Source organism: Nycticebus coucang, chromosome 2 (genome assembly GCF_027406575.1).
Source record: "Nycticebus coucang isolate mNycCou1 chromosome 2, mNycCou1.pri, whole genome shotgun sequence".
Taxonomy (NCBI): domain Eukaryota; kingdom Metazoa; phylum Chordata; class Mammalia; order Primates; family Lorisidae; genus Nycticebus; species Nycticebus coucang.
Genome location: NC_069781.1, coordinates 21545338 through 21558459, shown reverse-complemented (window position 1 = coordinate 21558459; position 13122 = coordinate 21545338). Strand labels below are relative to the sequence as shown.

The 13122-nt window shown below is 46.5% G+C and overlaps 1 protein-coding gene across 1 annotated transcript in view; it reads left to right on the top strand.

Annotated features, from left to right (window-relative positions):
* LOC128567301 (pappalysin-1) overlaps positions 1 to 13122 on the top strand; it is a 143802-nt gene that overhangs the window by 88555 nt on the left and 42125 nt on the right. The window contains exons 9-10 of the mRNA XM_053564446.1: positions 3256 to 3466; positions 4118 to 4289. Of these exons, the coding sequence (XP_053420421.1) occupies positions 3256 to 3466; positions 4118 to 4289 (383 nt within the window). The remainder of the gene's footprint in view (positions 1 to 3255; positions 3467 to 4117; positions 4290 to 13122) is intronic.

Genomic DNA, 13122 nt, shown 5'->3' with positions numbered 1-13122 from the left:
GGATGAGGATGGGAGACATGGAATTGACAAATGTCTGTTACCACTGTGGGCAGCTACAGCTCAGTTCCTCTGGGGAACTCTGGGAGATGTGCAGAACATGCCTCAGAGTTATTGCACCTGTGGAAACTGGCAAGTGGCTACACCATTCCCATCACTGGTGGGCAGGGTCATGAATGCCTCAGTACATTAAGTTTGTCCTGCGTGTGGGCACAGCATGCATCCACTGTCAGAAGAAAAATCCTGAGGCAGAGAGTTGACAGCACAGTAAGCATCCTCCAGAGAACAGAGGTCAATGCCAGGAAGATGAGGAAAGGGTGCAGAGGGTAGTGTCCTCCAGAACTTTCCTCAGAACCACATGGTGCATGAGGGTAGTGGTTATAGCTGGTGCATGGAAGGATTGATTCTGTACAGCTCAGTGTCTACACCTCCTAGTATCATCTCTGGGGCGGGTAGGGGGACATATCCATGGTCCTGAATCACCAGTTCCTGCCTAAACTGTGGCGCACTGCTAACTGCTGTTTACCCTCTCCCAGAATGTACATTTCTGATTTATATTTTCACTCTTGATTAACATTTTGCAATTTTTCTGTTGTCTTGCCATGGAAAAACCATGACTTCCCCTCACAATTTGCAATTTGCATGCTGGTATGATGTACGTTTTAAGAATCCAAATATTTTTTCCACAGATATTTTTATCCCTCTTGGGCAACTTGGAGAAGGTGAGCTTCCTGTATCTTTTAGACACCCCCCCACCCCCTGCCTACTAAGCTTACGCCATACTAGGACACTCCAGAGCAACACCTTTCCCAATCACAAGAGCAATGCAAAAGCAGGTTTGTAGTTCCTGGTGCCCTGGAAGCGTCTCTGCTTCTGAGGAAGCCAAATGAGCCCCTCTTTGCACTGTTTCCTCTCTCTGCTTGATGTGAAAATGTCTACAGTTGTCAGTGTCACATTTATTAGTGTGGAGCCATTGTGGGTTTTACAAACATCAGATTGCCTTGCACTGACCAGATGAATCCCACTGAAAGAAGGAAAAAAAGAAAAAAGGCAAGGAATAGGGATGGGAGAAGCCTCCATAATGTTGCAAAGTTCTCTCTCCCCTTCTCCCTTTCCCTGCTTTATTCTTCTTCATAGAAAGTGCCACCTTCTAGCACACTAGATAATTTACCATGCTTCTTCCAATCCCATTAGATTATAAGCTCCAAGAGGGTAGGGTTATTTTTGGTTAGTTTTATTTTGTTTTGGTCACTACTTTGCCCCCAACATGTAAAAGTACCTGTCACATAATACCCACTAAATAGATGACTGTTGAATGAATGAAGCTTTGGTGCAATTCACATGATCCTTTCATATCTGCTAGTGAGAGTCAGTGGTTAAAAGACGGAGAGAGGGAAGAAGTGAGGGAAAACAGAAGGGAGGAGACTGGGCTCAGTGACTCACGCCCGTAAACCTATCACTCTGAGAGGCCAAGGCAGATGGGTTGCTTGAGCTCAGGAGTTCAAGACCAACCTAAGCCAAAATGAGATCCCATCTCTAAAAATAGCTGGGCCTTGTAGCAGGTGCCTATGGTCCAGCTACTCAGGAGGCTGAGAAAAGAGGATCTCTTGAGCCCAACAGTTTGAGGTTGCTGTGAGCTGTGACACCACAGCACTTTACCCAAGGTGACAAAGTGAGACTCTGTCTCAAAAAAAAAAAAAAAAAAAAGAAAAAAGTTAAGAAGCAAATGACATTGACACCATTTTTATGGACACTTTTCTCATGAATATTTTTTCAAAGCATTTTCTTAACAGCTTGAAAAGCAGGAGCATTTTTTTCTACAGATAGGAAAATTAAGATTTGACACTCTCAGAATGGATAATAAGGGTTCTGCTGGGAGTGTATAACCAACTTCCTATTAGAAACAACCATCTCTATAGTTGGACACAATTGGGTTTGAGCCTCAGCTTTGTCTTTTGCTAATTCTAAGAGCCCAATAAGATCACTTCAGTCTCTGGTCTTCGTTCCTAAGTGAGAATTGTCATATGAGTGCAGCGTTTGTTAGAACAAACGAAATTGCCTATCAGAAGCACTCAGTGTGTAGTAACTGCTCAATAAATGTCAGTTCCTTCCTGTCACCTCACTTCTCCAACGGTCAGATGACCCCTGAGCCTCCCGTGTGCTTCTGGCACTGGCTGTCAGCACCATTCTGTAATGACTGGGAGGAGGAGAGTTTGGTGGAGAATCACATGTTTTCTGTCCTCCTCTAATTGTCTTGGGGACATTTGGGATAGGCTGTGCGTCAGTAATATATGAGCTGGCAGTTGAAAAGCCTAGCTCTCATGTTTTACTTTCGTTTGCAATGTTCCCCATGAGGCTTCCCAGTGGCAATCAGCACTTTTGTCAGAGCTGGCACGGGCTGCCGGGGAAGTGCTGTTCTCCGGCTGCTTTGGCAAAGCTTCACTGAGCACTGGGGGCTAGACGGAGGATCCCTGATAACACGATGCTGTCACTTCCAGGCACACAGTGTGGGGGCGTAGGACGGGGGAACTGCAGCTTGAGGTCACGTGGCACACTGATATAAGAGCTTGGAGTAGGTTCTGATACAAGCTTATGCTGTCAATGGTTAGAAGACAGGTACCTCACCTCTGGGCTCAGGTGCCCACCTGGAAAGCAAAGAGGATGGGTTCAGAGTTGTGAAGGTCTCCTTTCTGTGCATCAGAAGATGTTCAGGATCAGAAATCAGAAGCCTTGAATTTTATTTTATTTTATATTTTTTAAGTATGTTCTCTTTTTTACTCTTTTTTAATCAACGTCATTTAAGTGTGCTGTAGAAGTTATTTTTTTTACCCTCCCTCCGCCCATCCTCCCCTGTCCCTCCCCTCCCTCTCCCCCTTCCCCCTATTCTTAGGTTATAACTGGGTTATAGCTTTCATGTGAAAGTCATAAATTAGTTTCATAGTAGGGCTGAGTACATTGGATACTTTTTCTTCCATTCTTGAGATACTTTACTAAGAAGAATATGTTCCGGCTCCATCCATGTAGAAGCCTTGAATTTTAATTCGATGCAGACACAGGGGTAATTCACTCTCCCAATTGAGGTCCCTTCTTCGTTTTGTCAGCTGTTTTCATCGCCCCTCAGTTGCAAGTGGAGGGGGTTGGAATTCCATATGAAGGGTCCTCTGATTCTTCAAGTCACCTGAAGTCCAGGCAGCCTATATATCCACCCAGCTGTCAGAGCCTCCTCCGTCTGCTAACCCTGCTGCCCATATTCCTCAGGCAATAACAGCCAGCTCACCTGCATGGAGGATGGACTGTGGTCCTTCCCGGAGGCCCTCTGTGAGCTCATGTGCCTCGCTCCACCTCCTGTGCCCAACGCAGACCTGCAGACTGCCCGGTGCCGAGAGAACAAGCACAAGGTGGGCTCCTTCTGCAAGTACAAGTGCAAACCTGGGTACCACGTGCCTGGATCCTCCCGGAAGTCGAAGAAGTAAGTAGGGTCAGAAATGCAGACTCATGGGGTCTGGTCTCTGCTGGAGGCAATGCCCGCTGTTTATCCTGTTTTGTTCTGTGAAAATCCAGAAGGATATTGTTAATACTATTATGTGTGGGTTGAACAGAACTAACTTTAGGTTTTAGCTTGGCTGCTACTGGCTGTGTGATCCCAGGCAAAGGGCTTCACTTCTCTGGTCTTCCACTTTTCAGCAATAACCTGGCTATGATAATAATAATGACCACATAGGGTTGTTGTATAGAATAAATGAGGATGTGCATGGAAATCAAAGTGCCTTGTGGATAGTATCAGTCCTATAAACAGTGTGTGTCAACAGCATCGTGGTGCCAGCCTCCATCAGCGCTAGCACTTTGAAGGATGAAAGAGACTAGGGGCTGGAAGGCCATGAATTTATCTCAATTCACATGTAACTGATAGAAAGCCTGATGTTGCTGCCTGCTCTTGCTGAAGGAGTTCTGGGAATGAATTCTCCTTAATCCCTACATAGCGCCCCCCCTAAAAAAAAAAAAAAGAACAGTAAGTAATCGAGAACAGGGAATGCAAGTGCGGGGCTGGCTGGTGGTGTTTGGGAAGGGTGGGTCTAGCCGTGTGGTCCTCAAGATGTCTCCTCTCATCCCTGCCTTGAAGACGGGCCTTTAAGACTCAGTGTACCCAAGACGGCAGCTGGCAGGAGGGAGCATGCATTCCTGTGACCTGCGCCCCACCTCCACCCAAATTCCATGGGCTCTACCAGTGCACGAATGGCTTCCAGTTCAACAGCGAGTGCAGGATCAAGTGCGAAGACAGTGATGTCTCCCAGGTAAGCTGCCTGAGACTTGAGATCCATACTCCAGTCTTTTTCCTCTCTGTTTATCAAAGGCCAGCTTATTCTTTTTTTTTTTTTTCTTAATTTCAGATTAATTTTAGGGTACAAACAATTAGGTCACTTAGTCTATATTTGTTAGGCTGTACAAATTCAGATTGTAGTGAATCTTTTCACCAATGGGGTGTGCTGTAGACCCTTACATTGTGCCCATTAGGTGAGGGCTTACTTATCCCACCCTCCTCCTCCACTTGAATTTAATTATGTTTTTCTTTCCTGTGGGCATGTAGTTGTTTATCTACTGTTCTCCTATTAGTATTGAGGACATCGGATACTTGCTGTCCCTTTTTTTGTGATACTTTACTAGGAAGAATGTTTCTCAACTCCAGGTAAATACAAAAGATGTAAGGTCTCCATCTTTTTTATGACTGAATAGTATTCCATGGTATACATGTCCCATAGTTCATTAATCCATTCATGTGTTGATGGTTACATGGGTTGATTCCACATCTTGGCAATTGTGAATTGAGCTGCTATTTCACCTATTCTTTAAGAACCAGGAGACTCTCTAAATAGGCCCAAAGTGTATAATGGCAATTATCACCAGTGCAGACATTAAGAAACTGAGCTCTATCTTCCTTGGTATTCTTTCTGAGTCTCATTCTTATCCCTACAACACTGTATTTTGTTTGTTCAGAGATTCTTAGCTTTGAGACTTAATTTTAGCATTGGAACCCTTACAAAAGAAATCATAGTTGAAATCCCAATGTATGAAGTTGAATAAAGTTACTCTGATAACATAAGACTGACTAAGGCTCCTTTGCCAGTTTTTTGGCCATCACCACCTGTGTTGTCCTTGAAGTATTTAAAATTACAGGACTACCACTATCTTTAGATATCTGTTGGTTCCTGAAGCATGAAGAGTAAGGGGGACCATATTTAGATGAGAAGTAGGGTTTTGAGGAATCCATAGACGAAAGAGGGGTCAAAAGGAGTGGGTAGGGTGTGAATTTTATCTTAATCCACATGTAACTGAGAAAGCCCAGTCCGTCTACCTGGCTCTGCTGAAGGAGTTCTGTGAATGAATTGTCCTTAATCCCTACACATGCCCCTTGCCACCAAAAAGGTAGATCAGAAATCAAGGATAGGAAAGAAGAAGCCAGCTAGCTCTAAAAACACTTCAATTCCACAAGGAGCTCCATCTTAATAGAAGCAACTGTTTAGAGTTGATAACCTAAGCCTTGTGTTCTCAGGTGTACAAGGAGCATGAGCCAGGTGAGGCCAGCCTTCAGTCAGCTGGGCCTCAGGGTAAGACCTGGTTCATCTTCATTATTTAGTATTAGCCCCCAAATCCCAGACACTGCCAACCCTCCATCCTCACATTCTCTTTCTCCTGCTCCCTGCACCCAAGTGATCACCATGTCCTACCTAGTCCCCTCCAGAATGTCTCCTGAAGCTGTTGTCCTTTGCACCCAATCCTGCCACCCTAACTCAGGCCACCCTCGTCTGTCTCATGGGCCACCAGGCAGCTTCTTCATCATTTCTCTGCATTTGTCACGTGCTGCTCCAGCATGTTCTGCACATTTCAGCCACAGTGATTCCAGTGATTGTGACACTCCCTCTGCTTAATGCCCTTCCTGAACCAGAGACCCCCATAACCCTTAGGAAAAAAAAGTCTCAACTTCTTAGTGTGGCCATCAAGACCGCTCCCCCATCACCAGTAGGACCCATCTCCCCTCTCTGCATCCCCACCTGAAACATCTCTCCTCTCACCTTTTCCAGCTTCCCAACTTCTCATCACCCTTCACGTGTCATTCCAGCCATCTCTTCCCCTGGGAACTGATTCTCAGCGTCCTTCCTCTGTGGGCTCACTGCCCCTCCTCCCACCCTTGAGCACACCCCAGTTGTGATGTCTGCTTCATTTCACAGTTTCACACTGGGCTGTGGAACCCTTCACTGCATCTTCAGGCTTCCCTGTGCCTTCAGCACTTCGGACAGGGCCAGGCACCTAGTAGGTACTCAGGAAATGACAGGTGAAGTAAGGGCATGAGCGAGGGAGGCAAGGCACTTCAATTTCAACACAGAGAGGTTACTCAGCCACCTAGGGTGGCACAGGTGGCATCAGCTGAATCAGAATCCAGGCCTCCTCTCCCCCAAGCTGAGTCCCGTGACCACTCTCTGAAAATCCTTGGTCACTTATGCTGTGTCCATCTGTGAAAGTCATCCTCATCTTCAGCTGCCAGGGAAGCAGAAGCTGGTGCCCGCACCAGAGGTTACCACAGCCTCTCACAGGTTGATCCACTTCCCTCTCACTCCCTTACATAAAACTGTTGCTAACAGTTACCCAAACGGCTGAGCCAAATAATATTCTGGCCGTGGTCATGTTATCAAACTGAAATGCAGTCTGCCGGGGGCCTGCCAAGTAACTTTCATGGCCAGTTTGTATTTAAAGGAGAGGAAAATGTAAATTTATCAGACGACTCGAGTAGCTCTGTTTAGCAACCGGTGGAGAGGCCAGACGTGAAGGGGCAGAGTACTGCTAGTCTGCTCGAAGAATGAGGGAGCGCGTGCCAAATGGGCTCCTAATACAATTGACGTTTCTAGTTTGTACTGAAAATGAATTTCCTCTACCCTCAGACCGGGAGCTTGAGAGCCAAATCTAGTATTCACCTCAGATCCCCTCTCGCTGCCTGTAAACACAGCAGAAAAGTACGGCCCAGAGCATCTTGACTCAAACATCTTATACGGAGCAGGGATTCTCCATTTTCCAAACAACTTCCAGATCCTGGCAGGAAAGGAGGAAAAGACGGGGGCTATCGTAGGAAAGATTCACACACTCCCTCTCATTGCCACTAAAAGCAAACAAAATCCCCACTTTACTCATTCCTTGGGAGCCAGTACAATGCTGGATGTGGAGTCTGAGTTCAAATCCCAGCTTCACTGCAGTAAGCTAGAGAACTGGGGCAACCTTCTTAACTCTTTAAGGTCCAGTTTCCTGTTGTGTAAAATGGGTGGCTGGATACTACCTACCTGAAAATGTGTTTGTGAGGATTAAGTGAGGTAATAAAAGGTAGGGTACCCCCGGGATTTGCGCAGTGCACAACCTAGACCACCACAAGTGGCAGCCCTGGGGAAGACAGACACCCATGAACTAGGCTGCCTTAAGGCCATTCCAGTGGTGAGAATCCTTTTTGCTCCTAGATGATCTGGAAACAAAGGCAAGATCATAAAATTTAGCCCTGTGCTGGCTAGCTCTAAAAACTCATAAGAGGGCAACCATCCTTCATGAGGCCAAGGTGTGGATTAAGTTAACTGATATGAGCTGTAGTCAGCCTTGGTCTCTTGCTTGAATAAACCTTTAGAATAAATAGTCTTCTAGTTCCTGTAGACCAGGGGTCCTCAAACTTTTTAAACAGGGGGCCAGTTCACTATCCCTCACACCGCTGGAATGCCGTACTATAGCTTAAAGAAAACTATGAACAAATTCCTATGCACACTGCACATATCTTATTTTGAAGTAAAAAAACAAAACCGGAACAAATACAATTGACACCGCCGCATGTGGCCCGCGGGCCGTAGTTTGAGGACCCCTGCAGACCACAACTGCCCCATAAAGCTTTCTTCTATGCTGAAAATGTCCCATATCTGTGCTGTGTGATATGAGGGTCACTAGCTGCGAGTGACTGGAGTAATTGAAACACAGTCCAGGAACTGACCAACTAAATGTTAAATGTTATTTACTTATGAATCATTTGAATGTAAATGTAAAGAGCCATATTTGTACAGTGGCTACCATATCGGACTACTCAGCTCAAACATTTGTAGCACTCTTCCCTCTCTAAATCAAGACACAGAAACTTAATGCCTTAATAACCTGCAATAACAGCTTTTTTGTGTACGTGTGTGTGTTTGATGGGTGCCAAGCTGGTGTTGCAGACTTTACCTTATTTTTTTTTTATTTTTTTTTTTTCATTAAATCATAGCTGTATACATTAGTATGATCTGGGGCACCATACACTTGGTTCATAGACCGTTTGACACATTTTCATCACACTAGTTAACATAGCCTTCCTGGCATTTTCTTAGTTATTTTGCTAAGACCTTTACACTTTACCTTATTTTGAAAATTCATAACAAATACTTGAAAAAGAAAGAATATCCCCATTTTACAGATGTGATGAGAAGACCTGGGGAGGCTAAGTTCTTGCCCATGGCTACAAGTTAGTAGGGGGTGTTTTGCCCAACCCCTAGCTCTGCTCTTTCCCTTTGCTCCCAAACATTTCCAGGGCAAGCTAGTGGCAGGGGCCAGGTGGTGGGGAGAAGTGCCAATTGCCTCAGGATTTAATCTAGTTCAGATGCTCCTGGGCTGGGTGAGGTGACAACCCAGGCCCAGTTCCTTGTGAGAAGCACTGTGGGAGCTTTGCAGGTTGTTAGGGGAGAGCCTGGCCTAGGGATGGGGACAGGATCTGTGGAAGACTCACACAGCGAGGGAGGGCAGAGGCTAAAGGCATTTTGTGGTCAGAGCGACGCGCTTGATGGTAGATCTCAGCAACTCAGCAGGAGCAAGACAGGATGTGTGGGGGCTGAATCCACAGCACACCAGTTCATTCATTGCACGGATCATAGCGGGTGCCTGAAAAAGCCACAGTGCCTTGGAGCTGTCCCCTGCCGTTATGGGCTCTTCCCAAGACAAAGTACAGCCCACAGAAGTATGTGCCCCAGCAAGCAGGGGCTGCCTCTTGTTTCAGGGTGAAGCACTTACCTAAGCACCCAGGACTTCCTGGAGGAAGTCCAAAAAATAACAGACCCCCATGGTGTTAGAATTAGGCAGGTCTCAGGGACCCCCCCTATAACCCACTTAGTTTACAGATGAGATCACTGAAACCCGGGAAGGAGAAGGGACTTACCCTGGGTCACACAAGTTACTGCCAGAGCCAAGTATTAAACCAGGTGACTGTACAAGCTGCATTTTCTACCCGCTCTTCCTCCTGGGGCTGCGTGTCAGCCCTTTGTGGAAGCAACGTGTACATGGGAGCGTTGACGGGGAAGAGAGGCAGAGGATTCCCCGTGGCTGCAACTAATTTACATGCCCTGAACTGGGCCCCATGGCATCTGACATTACTGTCCCATTGTGCAGAAGAGAAAGCTGAAGTTCAGTGAGGCAAGCTGGTTTGCCCCGTGTTCTGCAGTGAGGGGATGTGGAGCTGAGATTGCTGCAGTCAGGTCAAGCTGCCTCCAGAGCAGAACCATCTGTCTCTTACACTCACGGTCTGGTTCAGTCTTGCTCTGATGCCACCCCATTTCTCCCTGACATTACTTTATTTTCACTTTTACAAAGAAGAAGTTGTCTTAATTCTGCTATCTCCTGTTTTCCATCCTTTCCACTATAGTAAAGGCTTATGGTCAAGAGATGTGACCCTGGCATTGGCAACTTGTGGGACTCAGACACATTGCCTCCCCTTTCTGGCTGCTGTCGTTTCCAAAGTTCCCTGCTGGTCAAATTGACTCTGAAGTTCTCTGAGAGACAGTGCGCGCGAGCGGTTAAGAGACCTGCACATGTTGGGCTTTAAATGGCTCAGAAACTGACTCAGATGATCCTCATGGCAACTCTCTGGGGTAATGAACTTCATGCCCACTTAGCAGTCAAAGAAACTGAGACACAGAGAGTTATGAAACGTCACACAGTCCACACAGCTGTGGCTTGGCCAAGCTGGCATTTGAACCCAGACAGTTTGACTTAAGTCCATGCTGTTAATCATTCCACTTGCATCATTCCAAAACTCACTTTTTCACTTCCCCAGACTTCCTTTCCACATCTGTAAAAAGGACGTAAATCTAGTCTTCTACATTATTGAGAATTTTTCAAACACTGGGCATGTAATAGGTGTTGGAGAATATCATTGTCTTCAGCTCATTGTGGATCTGCATAGCTTAAACAGCAGGAGAGTTAGGGAGAGCACAGACAGATGCCTTGGCCCAGACAGGCAAACTTTTGCTAAGGGACAGCCAGTCCTCTTGTGAGAGATCTCACAACAACATGTGGAATTGCGCATTTGGAGCCAAAGATACCCGGTCAGTTCCCTGACAACACCTGAAAAAAGTAGTCTCTATTCTTCCCTGGTCAAACTAGACTTGGTCAGCAAGGATCTCAGTAGTACTTTGAGGGTGTGCACCAGCCGGTAGGCAGGTGCTGAATGCACCAAGATCTAGTCCTGCAGAAGGATTTGGAGATCCAGGGAGGCTCCAGAAACTCTGCTGTGCAGAAGGCACAGCAGGGGTAAAGGTGTGTGTGGGGCGGACAGCAGGAGAAGACTATAGGAGAGACAGGGCACTTCACTTGACCACTAGGAAGAATAATGTACATAGCCAGAGATAGGGCAAGAAATATCACCTAGGTTTCAAGGGAGAAGCCCTGGAGAGTTCCAGACTGCCAGTGTGCCTCATTCAGAAGGCTAAGGCGTTATAGAAGAAGAGTGTCCTATTTTTTTTTTTTAAAGCAGATTTAGCAGGAGAAAGTGCCACGTGAACCAGAAGGCAGAGAGAGAAACCAGAGGCAGCAAGACCGATGCTATATGCCCCCACCTTTCATCCGTGGTGGGGCCTCCTCGGCCTGACACTCCCGAGCAGATTCCTACTAGTTCGAATACCTTCTCTGCTGCAGACCAGGCTCTCCAGCCAGCTCTGGCCCACGCAGTGCTGAGGTCTGCAGCCCTTCAAGGGCTGGAGGCCAAATGCATCATAGGCCCAGGCCAAGGCTCCAGGAAATTGGGGTCAATTTCCTACTCCCCCGAGGGCCCAGCAGGATCATGGGACCTAGAGCCTGGGGCTCTGAGAGGGAGAGTCTGGGTTCTCTGAAGCCGCATAAAGCTGTATAAATTTGCCATGAACCCGCACAGAACCTCTGGGAGTAGACCCTGCCAGTTGCCCCTGCAGCTGTGTGCTCGGCCTTGGCCACCCTGCTTTGGAGGCCAGAGAGGTTCCCACTGCAATCTCCTCCTCCTCCTGCTGGCCCAGGAGAAGCCTGTAAGGGGCTTCCTTTCTCTTCTGAATCCTGTCTCTTTGCAGCTTACAGAAACTGACGGGGGAGCTTCAGCCTGCAATCAGCCCCTTTAAAGAAATTTTTCATTTCCTCATGCACACACCCATCATTTATTCCCTCATTCCTTCATTTTCTCACTTGTGCATTCGGTTTCTCACCCAGGCATTCATTTATCCTCTTGTTTCTTAACAATATTCATTCCATTGTTCTCCGTCTATTCATCTCATCTTTTGTTAAACAAACAATTCTTGAATGAACAGAAATATCTAGTGAGTGATGAATGGGTTCATGGAACAGCCGGTACCTGTTAGGTGTGGTAAAAAGGCCCCAAGGACACTGGGCTGCACAAGGCACCAACCTGGGTCTTGAGGAGCCCATCTCGTTGGGGAACAGATGGCAAACAAAGAGGTGATATGGTGTCAGAGACAGTAAGGTAGAGTGCCCCCGAATCAGGTGGCATTAGGACAGAGATGACAGGGATGGAGGCATGGAAAACTTGACAGACTGAAGGACCCGTGAGCACAAGAGCACAGCACCTGGGGCCTTCAAGGTGCAGGTAATGGAAGCCAAGGTTCCAGGTTGGTGGGAGTGCTGTGGGGCAGTGACCTGGTGATTAGGCAGAGTGAAGTCTGGGCCAGGGAGTGGAGCTCTGGTTGCCGAGCTCATGGACATGAATGGAAGCTGAGGGTCACGAGGAGCGTGGTGCAGGTTTTTACACTGGCAAGGCACAGTCAGCTCCTCTAGCCTTATGTCAAATTTCTTGTCTTTTAAGCTTAGCAGGAGAGAATATGCAGCTTGTTCTCAAATCTTTCAGAAGAAACCATCTATGTTTCTCCATTTCTTTTGCATAGAGTCCTAACTCCTTAAACTGCCATTTAAGGCCCACATCTTATCTACTCTGCCAGCTCATCCTTTCCTCTTTCTGCCTTGAGGCTAGGGCCAAGGCTGCACCAGGCTATTTCACACATATTATACTTCCTCAAATGTGCACGTGCCCTTCCCTCTCCCAGGAATGTCCTTTGGTTCCTTTTCCACCTGAGATTCTACCCATCCTTGGAAACCCTTTTCTATACATCACCTCTTCTGAGATGCCTTCCCTGGTTGATGCCCTACAAGTTACTCTTGCCTGGGGAGACAGCTGCCTTGTGCAGATAAGCACAGTCACAGGCCATAGATTTGTCTCTCCCACCACCTCCCTGGGGCAGGCACTGTACTCTCTTTAATTTTCTAACCCATTGAACTGGCCATAAAGTGGGCACTAAGAAATAATCTTTGAGTTCGGTGTTGGTTCTGATATACTTACATCAAAGACTCCTCACTGGAATCTGGGAGATTGGAAGGGGGCTTGGAAGAGAGACAATGTCTTCAAGCTGCAATTTGCCCTAATCCTTTGCAAGAAACTGAGAAATTACAGAGAGGATGCCAAAAAATGTATATACAGTTTAAGAAAGAAAATAACTGTATTTAATTTGTAATACTCAAGTCACATTTGACTTCTATAATTATAAGAGGTACCCAATATGACTTATATTCATCTTTTGTTATCAGTATATATTGAGTGTTACAATTTTAATACTGTTTTTTTCTTTCTTAAATTATGAGTACATTTTTGACACCTTCCATAGATTGCCTATTTGAAGAATTGCGAGGGGAGCACAGACTGAAGTGTTCCCACATAGCCTCTTGGTACCATTGTGGATGGGAAGAGAACAGGGAGGGAAGGAAAGAAATTCCTTGGAAGAAAAGATTGACTACCTAGTGAACATATAACAGAATCCTGACATGGGACAC